Genomic DNA, 22,892 nt, shown 5'->3' on the forward strand with positions numbered 1-22,892 from the left:
CCTAACTAGAAATGTAACCCCAAACTTAATATTTAAAAGTAACAATAAGTAATACAATAAAATAATAGTGTAAAATGTAATGTGCTGCTCTGTATCTTGTTTTTTTTCAGTTTGTTGATTAGGGCGACACAACCTGACCGAACCACAGTGATGCTCAAACTTATCTTTAAATAATTTCAAAAACCTTTTAGAGGAAAAATATTTGTATAAACTATTTGTATTATTTTTCATTCAACTCCTCATGGTTAGGTCTTTGACTATGACGTCAGAGCTCATCGTTCTGTACGTCCCTGTGCTGCTCAGGCTGCTGCTGGCAGGACTTTCATTATGAAGTGACACCTGACAGTCACAAACAGATCAGCTGGACAAGCCACAGCTAATTTTGCTTATAAATAATGTTCATGTGTAATGGCACATTTGCATTAATAATTCTGCTCTTGATCCATTTATAGAAAAGTGGAAATATAGTATTAAATAGTAAACATTTCTCCCACTAATTGCAAAGATGAATGTTTGGATTGATGACAGAACATTCTTATTTAGCTATACTGTTACTGGCACTCCGGCTCTTCTCTAAAAGAGGACCTGATGTCTCAATTTGTTTTTGGCAGGAATTTTTACTAACAGTAATAAAGTTGTTTAAATAAACAACATGTCTGAGCAACAATCACAAATTAGCTAACAACACCTAATGCCTGAAATTAAATATAACATTAAATCTAGTTTTGTCCAGTGAAGTTGTTTGGAGTTTTTAAACTATTAATACTAACTGCTTCAGATTCTTCACGTCACCAACTCAACTACTGCGGCTGCTGCTTGTCAACAATGAATACAGCCAGAAATTTAGCATTTCCAAATCATCAGGTAGAACATCCACAATATCCTGCTCTTTTACTCTTTATCATAATAGCACACTTTTTTTTTAAAGCAGAAAACATACAAACCTGTGATTCATAAAAATATGGATAGGGACAATCCATATATCCATATTTTGTCACTATCCATCTTTTGGGGACATTTCCCTACCATCCATACCCAAATCTACGCCCATGGGTGATGGGAAGAATGGAGACATAAAGACAAGGGGGAAGTTGGCAGTGGAGAATTAGCACACACCAAAATGGTCTGTGCCTACACTAGAGACAGACAGTGATGGGGAGCAGAGACTCCAAACTCACTTTTTATTTCACCATCAAAACCGACAACTAGGTAAGGGAGTTATGCCTCAGGGCCTTAGAAGAGGAGGTGTCATGTGAAGTCTTCTCCTCTAGACAAAGTAAAAGTAAAGTTCAGTGCTAGTCTAAATAATTTATGATCTATACTGCATTTAAAATAAATCTTACAAGGTTTCAGAAAAAATGAAAGATGATTTACATCTGTGGAAGTTTCTTGAATTTTTTGGTATTTATAGCTGAAATGATTAGTTGATTAATCAATTGTGTGATCAACAGTAAAATAATATCAGTTTTGATTAATCAAAGCAAAAAATCACTGGTTTTGTGTTGGCATTTAATTAATTATTGTGAAATCATCTGATGTATCTTACCAATGCCAATGCTGCTTTTTCTATGGGTGAAGTTTTTGGTTCTGTGCATAAAGCATAAGTAAAATGTGACCCATAACAGCCTGTGTGGGCAGCTGTATTGATTAAAATAGAAGATTATTTGTCCTGTGTATGAGAGGGACGACAGAAAAACGCAACTGTAATGACGCCTGTGTGAGGTACAACAGATCTTAGACACAACAGTCAGCCAACAGCTCATTGGGATTATATTCTATGCATTATGATCTGATATGTGCATTAATAAATGTTAATATACACATTTGCACTTTCATATCTAATTGGATTTTCCTTTTTTTGGGGTGGTTTTTATTTGATTTATTGTTTTTTATTCTGTTTCAGTTTGATCAAATGTGATTATTGGGTATTCTAGTGTTTTCACTTCCATGATGCTTTTATGTGTGGAGCACCGGATCAAGCGAATGTGACCTGTATAGGATAATAAAGTTGATCTGAATCTGAAATGTACAGTATGCAGAGGCTGTCAGTGAATTGCATGTCAGAATCTTTTGCATCGCTGCTACTATGGTGCCTGAAGCCACAAACACTGTCTCTTAGAATGGGTCACCATATAGGAATTAACACCAGGTTAGTTTACTGCTACTCAACATGTTTTGAATGTCTACAAATCAACAAGAATGATGTAGGATTGCACACATCATGCAGCAGAGCAGTGAGAAGTGTTTCTTTGAGCAAAAAGCTGCAAAATGTGAGGTGAACGCTAACTTGGCTGAGTACACTGAGCTTACAAACTCAAAGGAAGAAAAGTTTATGAAGTGCACGTCATAGTATCAGGCACTGAAATTAATACAACGTTTTGAATAAACACAATCACTTAAAGCAGTCTTTATTTATTTGTACTTCTCTTCATTTGTTCAGGCCAGGAGATGTGTTGCACAATCTTGCCTGCTTTGGATTACAGAAGAAGAAACTTGTCAAAGTCGTTGCAGATGGTGAACATTGTCTTGAACGGCTGGAGGGGAGGAGAGGCAAGGCAGAGGAGGAAAAGAGGTAGGGGATGGAGAGAAAATGAAAAAAATTATGACATTAAATCTTTTTGCATTGGTTAAGTTAAAATATTAAATATTACCCAACTGTAAAAAGTGTTGAAACCAAACACCAGTGGTCACCCACTTAAAAATGTATCCCAAAAGCAATTTTTGGAAATGCTAATATTAAAATGTTTTCCTGCTCATCATGAGATGACGCTTTTTCCAGCAAGTGCAAAGAAAGCTCCGGATGCAATGACAGTTTCCTGGCTTTCATAAATGAGGGTAAAGGTGTACATTCATCAATTATGATTCAAAGAAACCCTCAACAAGACTTTGTACAACTTCTGCTCTGTCTGTGTGTGTGTGTGTGTGTGTGTGTGTGTGTGTGTGTGTGTGTGTGTGTGTGTGTGTGTGTGTGTGTGTGTGTGTGTGTGTGTGTGTGTGTGTGTGTGTGTGTGTGTGTGTGTGTGTGTGTGTGGAGAGAGTGGTGACTTGCTCTTTTCATGAGTGACTGTGACAGGTTTCTCACCAGACCCTGAAGCCTGCTTGCAGTTAGAGACCATGTACAGCACAGCCCCCAAACAACAGACACACACACTCACATGAACACACACTGAACTGGGTAATGGTTTTAAAAAAAATAAACTACAGAATACCAGAGCAGTTGTTGATACCACACACGTGCAAGAGCTTTTGTGTGTCTGCACCGGCTGCTGGAACTAAGCGGGGCTCTTAATCACGGCTGTAACGGGCAACATTACCGGCAGCGGCAGCAGGCTAATGATGAATGCCCGAGTCTCCGTGCAAACCTGACCTCCTTTTCTGCTGTGATGCACAAAAAGCTCACGCTTTCTCACCAAAACACACGCATATACATGCATTTGTGCACACACATACACAGGCATACTATAAGCTTGCATCAACACATACATCTTGACGAAACAAAAAAACTGCCGAGGCAAATGTTAGTTGCCTTCCTGTGCGTGTGTGTGTATCTATGTGTGAAATGATACAACCTGTTCTCCAACTGACCCTCTTAACCAAACACTTAGATTACTGAATGATTGCTGTGATGCAGCATACATATGCATATATATGTATATATATATATATTGAGCTTGGCGCTGGAGTAACAGAGAGAGCAAACAACTGAAAGAGAAGAGGGGAGAAACATAAATGGAGATATGACAGTATTAAATAAAATGTAAATTAGATAGATAGAGACAGAGAAATAGAAATACATGAGAAAGACAGATGGTAAAAAACGTAAACCAGAGCGATTTTGCAACAGAAGGAGTGAGTAGTTATAAATGAGTGTAAAGTTTTGATGAAGGACAAACTAATGTCAGGGACTGGGGCGATTCGGGCTTCCTGCTCCCCGGGTACCACATGTGATCCCGCCTGTCACTCACACTCCATCGTCATGACAATCATCGTACTGCTGACGCCTGGGGGCGGGTACAAGCCTGTCCTTGTAACAAACAGAACCCCTCCGCGATCTGACACCAACAACTGCCGAGAAGAGAACTCACACACACACACAAACACATTTATGTACACAAACACACGACTACCACCAAACTAAGATAGAATCTTACATACAACAAAATAAGAAGCAAATACCAGTTTAAATTCAAATACAAAGCTGCATTTGTTACTATTAGTGATGTGATTGTTGTGTTATTGTTATGGTGTCCAGAGCACACTGCATGTTTGGTCAACACATTCATTGTGTAAAATGCAGCATGTGGTTGTCTGTGAATCTGGATAGGTGTGTGTGTGTGCTTACAAAATGTATTCATTATGTACATTCATATTGTACCTGCAAGTTAGTGACCGGTGTGTTCAGATATCATACGTGTGTGACAGAGGAGTGAGAGACAGAGACAGAGAGACAGTGTGTTTGCGTTTGTGTGTGTCTGTGTGTGTTAGCCACAGGGTAGGGAGCAGGGACTTGTCAAGCCGAGGAAGAGATGGCAAACTGGATGGTGATGCCAGCCCTCTGTGACAGCTCCTTCACACACATACGCACACACTCAATGTTGTAACCCCCGCAAACCTACCCTAGTCCACACTCTAAAGCTGTGAAAGCTGGGATGCAGAAAGAAAACGAGACTGGTGGAATCTCCCTTTAACTGGAGGCTGATTGGTGTGTGTGTGTGTGTGTGTGTGTGTGTGTGTGTGTGTGTGTGTGTGGTGGGCTGGCAGGGAGGGAGGGTGGGTAGGGGTTCAAAGTGTCACATCAATTTGTGGCTGTGCTGTTTCTGAAAGAGGCTAACCCCACTGCCACTTAAGTTTAGCACAACAGTGAACAACATACTGGCAGACAGGACACATACAGTACACACACACACATGCACACACACTTATACACGCATATACTTGCAGACCTACACAGAAATGTGGGCATGGACTGCAAAACATTCTTATTTCCGCTGAAAAAGGTGTTAATTATTCAGCACATTCTGACAATATTTTACGTACAAGATGACATCAGTGCAGTAAAACTTGAAAAACACCAGGCAAACCGTCACTAAAGAGGCTTTGACGAAGTTGACTCCAATATGTTATAAACACACGTAGTTGGGTTGAATGTCATTTTCTGCAAATCCATCAAAACATTTGCCAGAAATTGTATTTTGGGTGTATGCTCCAATGTGCCTCTGAGCCTAGAGCGCAAGCAGCCAACTGAGGTGAAGTTGCTGGTTAGAAACCCCCAGGGGTGACCTGGCCAGGGCCCCAGACCACTTTAACCACTCGTCTCCATTAACAGGCTCTCAGATATCATTATGCTCCCCGGGGACCAGGCGTGCTCTAACCAACCATTTACCCTCTCCCTCTCTCCTCTATTTCTCTCTCTCATCTCTCCCTCTCTCTGCCATGATGTTACTCAATGAAAAAAGACAGCGAAGAGAAAAAATATGAGATTGATTTATTTGCTTCAGTGTTCTTTGGGATGGAGTCCCCTCCCTCTCCTTCTCTCCCTTTTCTCTCTCTCTCTTTCTCCGCAAACTGAAACCAATTAGTGAGCAGAGCACTTGTAGCGGGGAATGTAGGGCAAGCGAGGAGTAATAAAAAAGTATTGACTTTTCTGTGACTGTACGTGGCGTGAAAGGGGTGCCGCGGCCTTGTCCGACATGAAAGGAGCTCCATTAATTTCACTTATTTCACCCAGGCCCCTGTCAGGAGGCCCTAATGCGTCCCAGGCGCACTTCTCACATGCAGGCACTCAGACAGCGCAACACAGCTCTAGCCTGGTTACCAAATGAGTTTACATTATATATCAGAGAGAGAGAGAAGGGAGCACAAGAGAAAAGAGTAATTTCTAATTCCCTAGTGGAGACACAAAGCGAGGCCTTTCATACGTAGCTAATTTTGTTCCAACCTCACCTCCTCATCCTCCTCCCGTCCTTCTTTCTCTTTGTCATTCTGCATCATGTAAAGGCCAGCATCCCACTTTTATTTCAACTTCTTTATGAGTCCGCACAAAAAGCTAAGTAAAGCAAAAATAGACAACGTATATGTTGTCTAAATTCCAGCTGAAAAGTTGTGCAGTAAAAACCATACTTCATCTTTTTAGTTCCCTGGTTTCCACAGCAATGTACTGTCATACAGTTCAATCATTCACTGTTCAATCATGTAAGCAATGTGCTGACATTGACATTTTACAACAAAATACTCAGATTCCGACAAGAAGTTTTTACCAAATTGGTTCTACTCGCTTTTTAGAATACAAATGCACCTTTTACATACATTTTTTGGGGAAATGTTCAGTGTATTCCCCATATTTTTTCCAGTCTTTTTAAGAATATTGTGATATTCTGAGTCCAGATTAAGTAAAACCAGTTAACTTCAACATACTCTGTGAACTATTTTCGTCTGGCTCCTGGGGTTGGCCTACTGCCACCTGGTAAGTTCCATTTACCTACAATGTAAGCAGCAAGTGAGTGTGTATGTGTATGAGTTTGCATGTGCACAAATGCATGCATGTGTATGCCAGCGACAGACGCACCCCATGAGTGTCTGTGTGTGTGCAAGAAAGAGCGAAGAGTGAGAGGCTATCTGCAGACAGAAACTAATCAGTGTGTGTGAGATAAGAAAGCAGCCTTTATGGTGTATGGTAATCAGCCCCCCCTCTGCCTGCCACCGCCATGCATAATCACCACGACTTATTCACATGATTGATGAAATATGCGTCTGTGAAATCCGAGCTGCTTTGGTTATCATCCTGTTTTTTTCCCCTCTCCCCCCTCTCTTTCCTTTTCTCTCAATCTTTTTTTGTCTTGTTCAACCTCTCGATATATCTCTCCCCCTCTCTGCAGTGGCCAAAGATGTTTGGAGCCATGTACAAACAAGAAATTACACACACAGTATGGGGTCCCTCTTGAAACTATGTATATGCACACAGACACTCTACACATGCATTTCCCTCATAAGGTAGTAATATGAGGCATGAGAAATGCATGAGAAAAAACAGCATTGTCTGAAGAAGAATATGAAGGAACGGAGGAGGGAAAAGGAAAAGATAAGGGTAAGTGAGAGTGAGTAAACGAGAAGACACATTAATTGTTCTGTCCTGCAGATAGAAGTCTTGGGCAGATTAGAAGGGGATGAGAGGAGAGCGAGAGATGGTGTGATAGATGAAATTAGATGGATAGATGCTTCAGAGAGCACTTGTCATTGACACTCAATCACATTAATCAGGGAACGGATGCAGAATTCTCAACTAATTCAACATGCAGTAACAGAAACCATTTAAACACAAAGCAACAGCAAGTCCATCGGAGGACAAAACTACCAAAGTGAGTAAGTGACTACAGCTGGGGTCAGGCCATAGTGACAAACAGGATTTTATGGTAATAAGAAAAAAAAAACAGTATCACACATCAAACATTAAATGTAGCTCTTACCTGAATCAAATAACATAACTTGAAAAACTTTCTAAAAGAATGAAATATGATCCAGGAAGTCAGGATGGAGTCTGTTTTTTAGTAATGGATGAGTGCAAAATGGTTTGTAATACTCAAACAGGATTTTACAAGACTGGAAAGTTGGAAACAATTGCTATTATTGGCTATCATATCTTTTGTGGAGATTATATGCAAGGTAAAGTGTGGAAATTCAGAATTTACAATACAAAGTAATCTAATCTATGTGCTTGCATGTGTTTGATTGGCCAATGCAACACTTTGCTGGATGATGCATTACATTGCAGCAAAAGTTGGTGCCTGGTTCAGCTTTTTTGCTGGATGACCCTGCATTGTTTTGCCAGATCCCTCTGTGTTGGCACCATCCTTCGGGATTAATAAAGTATCTATCTATCTATCTATCTATCTATCTATCTATCTATCTATCTATCTATCTATCTATCTATCTATCTATCTATCTATCTATCTATCTATCTATCTATCTATCTATCTATCTATCTATCTATCTATCTATCTATCTATCTATCTATCTATCTATCTAGCTGATAACTGATTTCCGATTATTGAATTAGTCTGTCCAAATGTTGCCTTAGACTACATCTATATTAAGCTAGCTAAATTCTAAAATGCTGTTTTTGAGCAAAAACAACATGCGTCCACAGTAGGTGTTGCAGGTTGTTTCTGCACACATTAAAACGCCAAAAAAGGGTAATTCTCCTTCTGGTTATGTGTTGAGGACAGACGAGCAAGTCAGCCCCAGAATACCAGTGAAGAAAAAACAGTATACCATGTCTTTTTCCATGGCAGCTTCCTGACATTTTGTTAATTGCAAGCAGATAACAACAATTTCAATGAGAGAAAGGTGGGAGATAGCTACATTTAATTCTTAGCAAGCTATCAAAGTATACAATAAAGTGAACAACACTCACATGAAGTTGTCTGCCATTGTCGTTACTGTCGTTGTGTTTCTTCTTATTTTTTTCCAATGAAATACCACATTACTGCCACCAATTGTTTTGTCATTAATATGACAGCGTTTCTACAAAGGTACATTTTCCATGTACATACAACGCCAGCTTAGTGTGGACATGGTTTGCTTTCTGCAACATTTCTTTCGGGTTTAGGGTGTTAGGCTTCTTTCAACTCTTGTACCGAGCCAAAGTGGCTTGTCTGCTCACTGCCGTTCAAAATATTGTCAGACACAAAAAATTCCAATGTTATAAGGAGGGACACTGTTAGACCATCTGTCAAGCACTTTGGTTGAGACATACTGATGCCATAAGACATATAGAAGGAAAAGACATGGAGAGACACAGCTTGAGAAGAGGGCTGGGACTAAGACTTTGATTTAGGTTGAGAGTACACACTGGGGGAAGGTGAAGGCTGAGACTGGGGGTAAGATTAAGACTGGGGCTGGGTCTGGTGAATTAAGGCCCCCAGCCTCGGGGTGCTATTACACATCTATAATGAGAAACGGAGAAGAGGGGGGCTTGTCTTTGTACCTCGGCACACCTTAGATTAAATATGCACAATTCCCATGCAAAATGGGCCAGGAACAGCCGGGACCAGCGTGGCTGTCTAATCCCCTGTGCTGGAGTTGTTTCAGCCAGGGTTAACAGGCTCATCAGTCAACACAGGCTGCTTAGCACAGGACATCAAGGCCATTTGCAGGTTTAAGTGTTTGTGATTGCTTCCCTTTCCAGATTCAACTGCCACCCCAACCCCCTACACACACTCCCTGTGCTGGCTAGTGAGCATATGAGCTTGCAATAAGACACACACACACACACACATGCACATTTATCAAGCATCTAATGGCATAGGAAAAGGTATGGCTTTCACATACTGTATACACAAGGCTGCTTACCAAGTATACGAAACAAAGTATATATAACACAAACACACACACACACATTGAAAAGACTAGTTTTCCCACACACTGTGATAAATACTTTCACACACGCACACCAAAGACTACTGCAAGTACACCATTTTCTTTCATAGGCAAGAAGTCAGTTCAGAGTAAAACAATGGATCAGGATTCCTCAGGATAAACAGAAAATGTAAAATGTGTGAGGAAACAGGCAGCGTAAGGGAATCAAAACACATCTTCTAGCTGCTATTATGAAATGTATTCTTAAGCTTTCTGGACAACAAAAAGATGTAAGTCTATGTATCCTGTCTGCTGTATTCTGTGTGTGCATCTGCACACTAGCTTCATCACAATCCATTTGCATTTCACAGCCAGGGTTGACTTCTATCACCAACACACTTCCGTATGAGAGGGCTGTCATGTTCCTCAAGCAGGTCGGTGTGTGTGTGTATTGTGCACTCAGCTATTTGATAGCACATACACATACTCACCACACATATTTTGTGAATAAGGGGTGGAGGGTTGTGGGGGGTCAGAAAAAAAGTTGCACTGAGGTATTGTAGATAAAGAAGACAGAGAAAGAGGCGAACAAGTGTGCAAATAAACAAGACAGCAAGCGAAAGAAAGAGTGATGGCAGGAGATAGAGATAGAGATAGGCAGTGATTATACCACGCTACATACAGTATGGTTCAGTGGAGCATATCCGCACAGGGACAGGCGGTCCATTAAAGCACAGACATCCTTATCCTGCTTCCATGCCTGCTTTCTCCTTACATCCATGTACACATGGAGAGGAAACTATCTAAATATCTAAATCCTGATGTTGCCTCAGAATAATCATGATGACACAGCATTTTATAAGTTAGGTATCTCCATTTTCATTTTTTTGTCAGGCTGAAACTAATAAGTACTGTTCTAATTTAAATTGGGCTTATTATTGTTGATTCCAGAAATAATGCCTTTTTTTAATGACTACACATGTATGCTAACCATACAATTCATTTGTGTCTGTTATGTTACAAAACAATTTTTCTGCATGCATTCAGACTGAAAATAGCACATTCCAGAAATATCTCCATTCCATTCTATTCTATTCTATTCTATTCTATTCTATTCTATCCGGCTGTTAAGTCTGACGTCACGCATGACGAAAATTCTATTTCCGGGTCCAAAGGCATCGATTAGTAATCAACAAAAATGGCGGAACACGTGAACCTTTTTACGATCACCTCTTATTGTAGTGACATGTCTGTGAGAGTGAAAAAGGGACTGAATTCGTATAATTCCAATAGAGTACAGGGTGTAACTGTTCTTCCTGATGGTTTAATTAAGGGCACTGTCCAGGCATCAATGAAAAAGAAAGTGTACAAAGTTGAGGTGAGTTAGCGGTTAGTTTGCACGTTCAATCAATCAATCTTTATTTATATAGCGCCAAATCACAACAAAGTCATCTCAAGGCACTTAACATATAGAGTAGGTCTAGACCATACCATAGACTGTATATAAAAGGACCATACTCTTCAGGTTTAACTTTAACCGTTTAAAACACGCTGTTCTGCCAACGGGACAGGTCGGAAGTTGTGAGGTAGCGAAAGTTCTTCTGAATGTTTTAAACACCAACCCTTAAACATATATATTAATGCCATACATTGTTAGAAAGCTTAGATTGCCCTGATTCATTCAAGACCACTCACGAATTATATGGTTGCTCACAGCCGTAATAGTATAAGCGGCTAGCCACTCAGTTAAAGTAAGAACAGATAGATAGATTGACAGCAGTTTGAGGATGGATTTTTTAAAGTGCAGATACGCGTTGAGAATCAGGCAGTCGCAAAAACGACAACTTGATGTCGTTTTTTGATTCAGATCTGTTGAGACAACACGGGACACAACACTGTGGCATAATGCAAATAGAATTTTCGTCATGCGTGACGTCGTGACTTAACAGCCGGATTCTATTCTATTCTATTCTATTCTTTCAGCATTGAAAGAGCTGTCTCTGTATTTTAATGCATAACACTAAAGCTGTTAAACTACACTTAAATAGGCTAGTACTGTGTTAGGTCAACCACAATGCAACAAAAAAATATTTTTGTGAAGATGGATTTTCACTATTGCACTGCTGAATTGTAGCACTTCAGTCTTTGTGTTGGGTTATGAACAAAGCCAGGCATAATACTGTATCCTGAAACAGGCTAAAGTTGTGAGCGTTCTTTAATGAAAAATTGCCAACGCAAATTTTATTTATTAGTTTTGAACAGGAGCTTGACACAAATTCATACAATTAACTTAAGAAATTGGCCTGAACTAACCCAAGTTAATCTGGCCAAATCGGGTCCAACAGCTTTCAACATAAATATTAAAGTCTTAAGTCATTCATTCTTTTAAGTCAGGCCAAAATATGATTGCTAATCATTTAATTGAGACTGTCTATTTAAAATCATGCTGCATGCACTCGGCCCTCATCGTTACTCTGTATGCAGGCCTCACAGTGCAAAATGCCACTATAATGGAAGCGAAGTGTTGGGTTAATTGATAAATCTGAGGTCCTGAGTAGGAAGGAGTGTGGCAGGGGGAATGTTTTATGGCTGTGCAAATGAAGGGGCTGCAGAGTTTTATACACGCTGTAAAATTGTTATGGAGAATTAGCGTTCTTCTTTTTCACCGTAGTAACCTGGACACTAATGCAACAGAGCTGGATAGATGGATGGACATGATAACACAGGAAATACATACACAGTCAGACACACATAAAAGGTGGATATACATAAGTTCAAGCATTTGCTGCCACTGCTCCTGCCCCACCATTGTCTGTTCTTGTGGCCTATTTCAGTTTAGATATTAATTGCTAATGAATACTGTTCCCATTAAAAAGATCCCTCATACATCAGTTGTATGCATCATGGTGATACATTACGGCTGAGGCTATTAAGAGTGAGCCAGTGTGTGTGTGTGTGTGTGCGCGCGTGTACGTATGTGTGTGTGTGTGTAAACAGACTTTTTCTGTCCTCATTGCCTAAAGCTTTGCACCCACAATAAAATAATGACAATAATAAAGCCACACTGCAGAGTAGCTGGGAGGAGACTATGGTGTGTCTCTCTGTTGGTGGTAAGAAGAGGAGAAGGGTGTGTGTTTGAACGTGTTTTGGCAAGCAAGTAGCAGTAACAAAAATGATGGCGCAACATCAAGTGTATATGTGGGTATGTTATTGGCATTTATGTGTATACATATATGTCTGTATGCCTGTGCAAAAGTGTGTATCAGTGTGTGTTGGTTCTGATCAGACATTAGCTTTTCAAAGTTGTGATGGGTGCCATTCTAATGCGAGGGGAAGGAAATGCTTGGAGCGCAAACAGACACAGACGTGACCACTCACTGTAGTGTATTTGATTAGCACGTAGTCTCCTAATTATCTATCCTCTATGGTTACAGGCAGTATCGCTGGTGACATGGCTAATAACATTAGCCAAAATTAGCATGAACAAAAAGGGCTTTCCCATAACTGCATTTGAAATTACTCATTGCTGGTGCATTTAACTGGTGCAAAACCTAAAAAAGAGTGTTTCATCTTATAATGAGCATTATATTACATTTAATACAACCCCATTGTTGATTGTATTAAAGTTGCCAACTTTTAGAGGTTCACTGTTCACAAAACAGCAGCCCTTTTTCATGACAAAATAATTCACAGTCCTGTCATGTTTGAGTCTAAATGGTGACTCTACTGTCCTGTCTAGTCATTAAGTATGTGTTCAAACAATATAACAGTTTGAGCTAGGGGACAGCATGGCCAGAATAGTTCCAGTGTTTCCTGATAGAATGGTCAGTTTGACTCCAAAGCATTACACTGTCATCTACTGTACTTTGATTTTCCATACTGTTTTCTCACCTTTGTCTGATGTAATGGATACCGCCTGCTTCTCCCTGCACCCCCTAAACCACTTCTAGCCCCCTCACCTCCCCCCTTTCTTCATTCATGGAGAGTGACCCACAGGATGTTGGTATGTGTGAAAGAGGATGATGATATCTGGTAACAAACACAAACCGCTTTTAGTATATTATATTTCTGATAATATCAGATTAATGTATTTGTGCATGCTAATTTTACTACATTTTAGTGTTTCATTGATATCTCTGACATTAATAATAACAGCAGTAATAGTCATGTCAGGATGACTTCTCTGTCCACTAAACATATCATGTTTGATGATATTAAAAAGCACAAATAATTATAGTTTTGGAAAAAGTACTCGAATAAACAAAGTCACTCAACACTGCCAATGTTACCTTAAAGATATGCACGTTTGCCATACACCCACATTCAAAGCAGCATCACATTCAAGCTGCAAGACTTTGTCTGCTTGAACGCTGAACTTTGCCTGCTGGATGTGAGTGCTAAGCGCTCTGAAAGACCGTAGGTATCATGCTGTCAGCTGACTTGATGGACCCCTACCTGAGCAACTGGAGACAATCTACAGACTGCACAGAGAAACTCACAATCCACCCTGCTTTGATGGAGGGTTGCAGAGCTAGGCCAGATAATAGATGTTGACCCATTAAGGGTTGACCACAAACGCAAGTTTAACCAGCACCACAGTGTTGGTATGACAAGGATATTGGGCATAAATAGCAAAGCCAGAGCTGCAATTCTCAAGCAGAGTTCAACATTTCAGGTTGGTGTTGAAATGTGGTACTTCAAAAGGGTTAGACAACAGAACGAAGTCTGAATGGATCAAAGACAGCTGCAGGGGAGGGTCTGAGGGCTAAGAAGAGAATCTTTAGTGGGGAACCTGGTAAGTGAGGGCAAGGGCACATAGCTATAGAAGGGCAGCCACTACATAACCCTCCTTAGTCTAAGATGGGGCCATTGCGTTCCTGGCATATTTGCATTGATAGACTTTCTTGCTGTGATACAGATGGCTAAGGTAAATAAAGGTCCAGGCATCATGGGCTATTTCTAGGGCTTGTTTTGGACTTGGGATGCTGTGTACATACTGCCAAGAGCTGTGATGGTCAAACCAGAGAGTTGTGCTCTGGAACTAGTGAGAAACTGGGCTATGTTAATGATGAGGCTTCAGGCTGTGTAGAGGGCTGAAACAGGGCTTAAGGTGATGATTACAAGCAGGGTAAGGTAATGTGGCAGAGGCTGGGTGATAGGGCTGTGGTTAGGATTTGAAAATAATTAGGAGCATGGCTGGATAACACAGCTAGATAATGTGGCTGGGGGGAGGCTGGCTCGGCACGGTATGAAGATGATGAGTACCAGGGTAAGCTGTCTACTCCATTGGCCCTCTGAGCTGTGACAAGAAGCTCTTCTGGCTGCTGCTGTAGCTGGGGGTGCTGCCAACGATAGGACTAACGCACTAATTACCGCCGAGCGAGAGAAGAGAGAGAGTAAATAGAGGTAGAGAGAGATACAGAAAGATGAAGCGACAGACAGAGAGATGAACAGGGGGGAAATTTGAGGTCTGATGAGCTCTCAGTGACAGCATTATGACGCGACTAGGCATAGGATAGGCAATGCTATCTTCATCATCTTCCTCAACAACCTCCTGCAACAGCAGCAGTGTTATCACAGGGAAAAGGGAGGGCATATAAGCTATGTATGTGTTTTTGTGTGTGTGTGAGTGTGAGTGTGTGTGTGTGTGTGTGTGTGTGTGTGTGTGTGTGTGTGTGTGTGTGTGTTTGTGATTGTGTTTATGAATGCATGCATTTGTGTGCAAGTGTTTGTATAAGAGGCACATTGTTTAGGCAACTGACAGGTAGCTGGCTGCCATTTTGCAGCATCCATCAAGGAGACACATAAATTGATAAAGAATTTCAATGTATATGCAAACACACACGCTCATGCAGACACCTACAAACACACACTGGACATTCCTTTAGTCAGAAGAGACTCATATGATGAGGTTTGGCTAAGCAGTGAAGAAATCAAAGAGTTTGTTGTTGTTTGATTTTTGTTGATTTGGATGTATTGCCAAATTATTGTACAAGTGGATCTCTTATATTTGGAGTACATCTAAAAGAGATTTACCAATAATAAGGTTGACACCACTTTTCTCTTTATTCTATAGACTCTCTATAATACTATTCTCAAATAAGGAAATTTGGTTAACCTATTGATTGTATGACTAATGGTCCAACATGAGGTGATTCTTTTTCTGTTTTTGTCCAATGGAATGCTGCCATCTTTCTTTACTTTGTTTTTGGGAAATTCAGACAGATTCCAATATTGTTTGTATTTAATTCTCTACCAACAAGCACATGCACACCATGGAGCATGAGGAATGACTTGACGACATGAAACAATATATCAAAATATCTTTTGGTCAACAACTCTCACATCTATATCATTGTATTGAACAGCCATAACCCACTTAAGTTTAATAGTTTGTCATTTTGTTTCAGGGTGGGTTAGCTGCGGAATAGCCAGCCATACAAAACAGAAGAGAGCAACAATGCGAGGCAGAGTTGTTGTTTTGTTTTTAGTTAGTTTTTTGTCATTGCAAATAAGGTTGTAGAGTCAGATATGTGTGCATCATAGTAAAATGTGAGAACAACAAGAGAGACAAAAGGTCAATAGTTGTACCAGTTGGGGATGTCGCAACAAGCCTTTTTAAGGAGTTGTTTTTACCATATACATATCCCCAAAGGAGATCAGGAAGCCAACACTTACGAGAAAGTTGTTAGGCTTCCAGGAAACCAAATCTTGGCTGGAACATGCTGGGTCAGGTTGACCTGACACACACACAATAACAAATGACGCCCACATGCCAAACAGTAGTTTAAAGAGTATGAAAGGGCGTAGGTCGTGGTTGTTCTTCGCTGTTTCTTCGATGTTCGTTGTTGGTGTTTGCTGTGTTTGCTGCATCTTCAATAAAGTCCCAGTTGGCTGTTTGACAACTTCTGTTCTCAGTCTCTTACTTTAAAAGTTACTGAAGTTAAGTAATCAAGTAATTATCTTACAAGGTTTAGTGACGAGGTGCTTTGATTTGTAGCAAATGTCTGCATGGAGGGTGAGACAGCATATTTCAGTTTGACTGGTGGGCTACAATTTTCCTGATTGCTTTAATTGCGGTCAGAAGAAACACTGTGCAAAGCAGATCCTATTCCCCCAGCCTGTGTTGTCAGCTGCAGGAGACCCCATTCGCCCGCCCACTCACTACCCATTCTTATTCATCTCCACTTCCTGGGGCCGTGTTAGTTCATTCCCATGTCGCTGCTCTCTCCTTCTTTTGTTGCTCCTCTCTCTCTCTCTCTCTTGTTTCACTCCTTGTTTCCGGGCAATTGGGTCTGGGTGCTGGTGGGGGAGTAAGAGGTTGGGGTGGAGCTGCTGGGAAGTTTGTGTGTGTGCGCATGTATGTGTGTGTGCTGGGAAGTGAGCTAATAAAGGACGGTGATCCATGAAAGGCCTTGAGCAAAGACACAGTCAATTACCTAATGCCTGGACCAGACCGCAGGGCCCACGCACACACACTCTCTCCCTAACATACTCACACACACACACACGCACATCCATGCATACACCTCATTTATGTATACATGGAAAGGGGGCAGTGGAGGGCATAACTGGGAATTGTGTGCATGTGTGTGGGTGGATGTGCATACGCGTGTGATGGAGAGCGGCGTTTTATTAAATTGCTGTCACTTTTGACAAATTTGTGCAACTCTAGTTGAAAGGGTTAGGCTGCACTGCTTCTCTGTTTTCTCCTGTCATATTTTAGAGGAGAATACTGTTACTCTTATCAGGCTGAAACCCAGGCATCCCCAGGATAAACCAATGACTGTCATCAGTCTGCATGAGCTCAGAGGTTTTGTCTGGCCTGGCTCCATGATTGAGCTCCAGACTTGGGCTTAACGCAAGTGTTAAACAGCTTGAATGGGTTTATATCATAACTGTATGGTAACTATGAAAAAAGGAGAGGATTACTGAGAGCCTATTCGTGATATAAGTTTGCTGACTGTTGATTGTAGATTGTAGGTTGCTGCATTAGTAAGAGGTGACTTAGAGATGAATCTTTGCCTTCACAATCATGTTGAATCTCCAGCAAAAATATTGCAGCAATTACTTTTAAATTGCCTTGTTGAGCAGAAAGCTACATTTACACATGCTCTTGTATAACTGCAGTAATGGCTTTGCTGCCCAAGTCTTTAATGAACAACATTGACTCTTTGTGACACAGTCTGGTATAAATTGGTCAGGTTTACCACATTGTCATTGCCCTAAAACACTTGTTTATTAAGGTGCTAGGCACCGTGTAGGCAGGTAGGGAAGCATTCATCATCAGGGTGGCTTGGTGGGGTCTCTAAAAATGACTTAATTCAGTTACATGCAATAATAAGAATAATAATAATAATAGTGTAATAATAATAATAATAATAACAATAACCCACCTATCTGAATCTATTGGCAGAGGCTGGCTGACTGAAAGAATTCCTGCTGTGACAGAGATGGTGGAGCATCCTTTCTGTTCCTCTGGTTGGCAAATGTCAAGAAAAAACAAAAAGTCAAAAGTTGCAGTTCCGCAAGGTTACTAAAATGTCAAACACTCATTAGCAAAGTTGTAAATGTAGCAAACTCAGAAAACAACAAAAATGTCTATTCATTTCATGAGTCATTTGATTGCAGTGGGACAAAAATACTGAAGAAGTCTAGAGCGGCAAGAAAACTGGGTGGTCTTTCGTTCTGTTGTCAGGGAAATTATTGTGTGAGACAGATCAAACACAGGGTTAATAAGAGTACTAACACACACACAACTGGGTAGATTAGCCTGTGAGTGGTAATGAGGTTATAGTCAAATGTTCTCGCAAAGACACACATACACACACAGATACACAGACGCATGCACACACACACTCACACAGCCACAGATACATGTGCACGATTCCTAATTAAAACTGATACAAGTCCTTAAATAAAGCAGGGAGAGACTGTGACACTGTTTATAATAAACCTGCACTCTAAATCAGTTTTGAAATAATCCCCTGGCACACACCCATTACTCTTCATAATAAAGATGTGTCCATTTGCTACTTAATGTTGCATAAATGTGCTTGTGTGCATACAGTATATTTGTGTTCACTCATTAATGTCTTCACATGCATGTATTCCTTTTGCAAACATCACAGAAAGAATCACAAAATATTAAAAAGCTTTCAAAGAAGCACTTACAAAAAACTGCGCTCACAGTCTACTACTGTGTGTGTGTGTGTGTGTGTGTGTGTGTGTGTGTGTGTGTGTGTGTGTGTGTGTGTGTGTGTGTGTGTGTGAGACTCACGGTGTGCTACTGTGGAGTCTTACAGACTCCAGGTGTCGTAGCTCATTCTGCGCCTCCTCTAGGTGTGTGTAAGAGGTCTGCAGATGTGAAGACAGCTCAGGAAAATGCAAGCGCTGCTCCCACACTTCCCCTGGCTCTCTGAACAGGCCCTGGAATAACCACAACCACCATCACACACACAGACACACACAGACACACACAAGAATCAGATAATGATCACTGTATCTTTCTGTTTCAGACCCTCACCTCTTTCTTTCTCTGATCCCTCTCCCACAGGTAGTGATGGCTTACTGCTAAAACCAGAGGCCAATCCTCTTCATCTCTCCTCTTGTGACACAGAGACCGAGAGATAGGCCAACAGAGAGAGAAGGAGCGAAGAAAATTATACCGGGAGAGAAAAGGGAGGGAGCATAAAACTAACCATGTTGGGACTCAGAAAGGGGAGAGGAGGGCCAATGAGTGAGTAAAACAGTAGAAAGACATGAAACATATACTCAATGAGCTGCATATCTACTATCACTAATGGTTTAATGGGATTAGTTGTTCCCAGGCACCATCATCACGGCATTAAAGATTTGGAAAAGTCACAACTACATGAAATGGAAAATAAGATTAAATTAAATATAAAATTAAACCAAATAAAATAAAAACATACATTGAATTAAATGAAATACTACTGTGATTGACATCTAACCTTGTGATCAATATGTGAAACTAATATATTAACAGGGGGAAAATAAGAAAAGAAATGTTACTGAAACAAGAAAAAGTAGTTTTTACTTGAATGCATCAAAAAATTATTCTAGAGCCAACAAATGTCATCCAATTCAATAGATTTGGTGTTTTCTGGGAATTTGTTGATAAAAAATACAAAGATAAAGGAACACAATTATTATCCTTCAAATCTTTCTCCTTGAAATATAATTGCATAAAATGAATAGGCTGTTTTCTGTAACAGATGCTCAGCATCAGACAGATGTTTGGGACCAAACCTCACAAACAAGTCAGTTAAACTTTAAACAGCTGTCCATCATTTTATTCCTTGAACATGTTCTTGACATTGTGGGTCCTTCCCTGCAGTGATGGGTTTGTGATGTCTGATGATATATCAAAGTTGCAAACAAAGAAACTACATTTTAAGTTTTTGTACTTCTCCCTGTCTACAATGTCTTACCTCAATTCTCCTCTTATATCCTCTTAAGATTTCACCATGGTCATCACTATTTTTTGATGCATTTAGTACTATTAGTACTATTGTACAAAAACATGACACAACGAAAAATGTTCAATATACTTACTTAACCAGTAAATCCAAAAGTATTTTCACAGAAAAAAAACAAATCCTAATTGTCTGCATTCATTTTCTAAGTCAGCTTTCAGTCAGTTCACAGTGAAAACAGTAATACAGTATGTTACTCAAGTAAAGCTGAGAGTATTGCATTTATTAGTGCTACGGAAATGCAACACTCAGTAGTGTTGATTCTTTCTGGTTTTGTTCATCTTAGGGTAAAATTAGTTGCAAACAATGCAAATTGCCACTATTGATTAGTTTCAGTGTAAAATACATCCAAACCTACATGCAAAGACAAATACTGAAACCTCTATGAATGTGGCCAAGAAGAATAACAGAGTCATCCCTCTGTAACTTGAGGTGAGAGTGATTCAAAGAGTGATGTGTAAACTTTGAGCAGTGCAGATTAACTTGCTGTTAAATGTTATTGCTTTGTTTGAGGTGACCTTCAGTTGTTTGGTGTTTGAAAAAAAGGAGGGAGGATGAGAGGGGAGAGATAGAGGGAGGGACAGGGACCCTGTCCTTGCTCCTATCACCACGGGATCGGTGGCCTGGCCTGACCACTTCCACAGCCACCAACTAGATAGTTATCACACCAGGGAGGGAGGAGGTGTGGGGTGTAGGGGTGAGTGTGAAAGAAAGAGAGAAAGAAAGAGAGAAAGAAAGAAAGAAAGAAAGAAAGAAAGAAAGAAAGAAAGAAAGAAAGAAAGAAAGAAAGAAGGGGATTTCCTGCACTAATCACACACAGTCGTTTGATCGCACACACACACAAACCACAGAAACATGGGGAGAGATACATGTATAAATATAGATAAATAATGTAATAATATTATCATAATGTATTATTTTCCAAGAGACTTTTCTGACACCACTAATGAGCTCACCCTAACTACAGTTAGCTGGAAACGTGTGTGTGTGTGTGTGTGTGTGTGTGTGTGTGTGTGTGTGTGTGTGTGTGTGTGTGTGTGTGTGTGTGTGTGTGTGTGTGTGTGTGTGTGCTTGTCAGTATGTGTGGGAAATGCAGCTAATAAAATGAGACAAATCCACGGCTCATTTCTGCTCACTTATGTTTTACATTACTAGAAACTAATAATAGGAAAAGCACTTTGCCATAAAGAGCTGCAGAGCGTAAATAACACAAATGGTGAAATGGCTCAACATCAAATCATCAACATACACACATATGCAAACACACACATGCATAAAAATCACATAGCTGCATAGATAAATGCACAACACAAACGGAAACACACCTGGAGTATGATGAACTACTGGCAGATAACTCTTACTCTGCAGCCTCTTTTTAAAATGAGTTTTTATGTTAACACAAAATTAATTCATTGCTCTTTTTGTGAAGGGGATCTTTGTACTTCTGATCCCTTTGAGAATCAAATGTAATTTCAGCTTTTTATATCTTTTCAGCACATTCTGCTCATTCTACCAACCACTCGCTTGAATATTGGACTAACAACAACAACCAACAGGTAGGCAGAAAGACAACAGAAAGACTCTCTTGTTGCTCTGCACCTGCTGAATGTGTAAGTAGTTATGATATTTAAGACCCTAAAATCCCTAAAAACCCTTAATTACCTGACAGTACTTTTCCTGTGATTTTGTCTTTTTTTATGCATCTTTAATTTATTATCTAACTCTCATATTTCTTTATATGCATCTTATGTAATCCATATTATACATGGGATATCCTCTTTCAGTGCCCTGATGTATTTAAAAAAAAAAAAAAAAAACATATACAAAATATATTCAAGAAAATATCAAATTAACTAAACTCCTTCCCCGCACAATGATGATCCAGTCATAACTAAGTATTGGACACCTGTAAAGTTTTGGATCTCTCCACTTGCCAAAGCACAGGGCGCTGTAGCAAGCAAGGGGCTGTAGTAAATGAACAGAGACAACACTTACTGTTTTTATCTGCTATAATTTAACCTCCAATTGTCAGCAAGCCAAGCTTCCTATATGTCAAAGGAGCAGAACACTGAGTGATATTCATTGTTGGATTACAGTTTGTTTTTTTAAACTCCATTCACGACAAGTAAATCCACTGTGCAGTATTTCATTTCTGTGCATAAGACCCATTTATAATTTAAACAATGAACACAAACATGTGATAGTAACACAGAACCACACAGTCACACATGCAGCACTCAGTGAAATACAGACACTAAATGGCTCTTTGCAGTAGACCCCGAGAGAGCTGTCCGCCATGCTTTAATTATGTCATTCTTCTTTAAAAGGGGTTTTAAAGGATCTCTGCTTTCATTAAGAACCATCCCCCATAGGGCAAGAAGGAGTTGTTGGGGGGGCTCTAATTATTAGAATGGCACTTTGTAAAACTAATACTCTATTTCACCTGTTGCACAGGTTTTATTCTTTTTTCTCCTCACAGTCGGTTTGTGTATACTCTATTTTATTCTTTCGCTCTGTTTCTCTGTCTACCACCTGTTTATTTACTATAGTTTTTTTACCATCTTACCTGCTGTCTCTTGCTAGCAATGGGTGGCAGTATTGGCCTGGGGGAGCGGCAGGTTCTACTTTTGATCCATGGGGATCCAAGAGTCCCAGGAAAACTCATGGCTGTTGGGGCTGGTGGGCTCAAGAGACAAGCCCCTTCTCTGGAGGCCAGCTTGGTGGGGGCCTGGTATTTGACCTGCCTCAGCAGTAGCTCCATCTCATGGGGGTCGGGCCTGAATGGAGAATTGAAGACCCCAGGGCACTGAAGAGAGAGAGAGAGAGAGAGAGAGAGAGAGAGAGAGAGAGAGAGAGAGAGAGGGGAAGAGAGAGAGATGTCCGTGTTTAAACAATCATTTATTCAGAAAAAAATTATTCTACATTTGCAAGTTTAGAAGAAACATCAGACTATTATGAAACTAAAACTAAATGAAACACATCTACAAAAGTGATTCCCAAGTCCTTTATGAAAAAAGTATCCGTTCATATATATTCTAT

The 22,892-nt window shown here is 40.2% G+C and overlaps 1 protein-coding gene across 1 annotated transcript in view; it reads right to left on the reverse strand.

Moving 5' to 3' along the window:
* Nucleotides 1–2,524: 2,524 nt before the first annotated feature.
* spata17 (spermatogenesis associated 17) overlaps nt 2,525–22,892 on the reverse strand; it is a 40,282-nt gene continuing 19,914 nt past the window's right edge. The window contains exons 7-10 of the mRNA XM_062420750.1: nt 22,420–22,659; nt 18,635–18,783; nt 17,751–17,832; nt 2,525–2,534 (exon numbers count right to left, since the gene is read on the reverse strand). Coding sequence (XP_062276734.1) covers nt 17,751–17,832; nt 18,635–18,783; nt 22,420–22,659 — 471 coding nt within the window. The 3' untranslated portion in view covers nt 2,525–2,534. The remainder of the gene's footprint in view (nt 2,535–17,750; nt 17,833–18,634; nt 18,784–22,419; nt 22,660–22,892) is intronic.

Source organism: Scomber scombrus, chromosome 1, assembly GCF_963691925.1.
Source record: "Scomber scombrus chromosome 1, fScoSco1.1, whole genome shotgun sequence".
Lineage (NCBI taxonomy): Eukaryota > Metazoa > Chordata > Actinopteri > Scombriformes > Scombridae > Scomber > Scomber scombrus.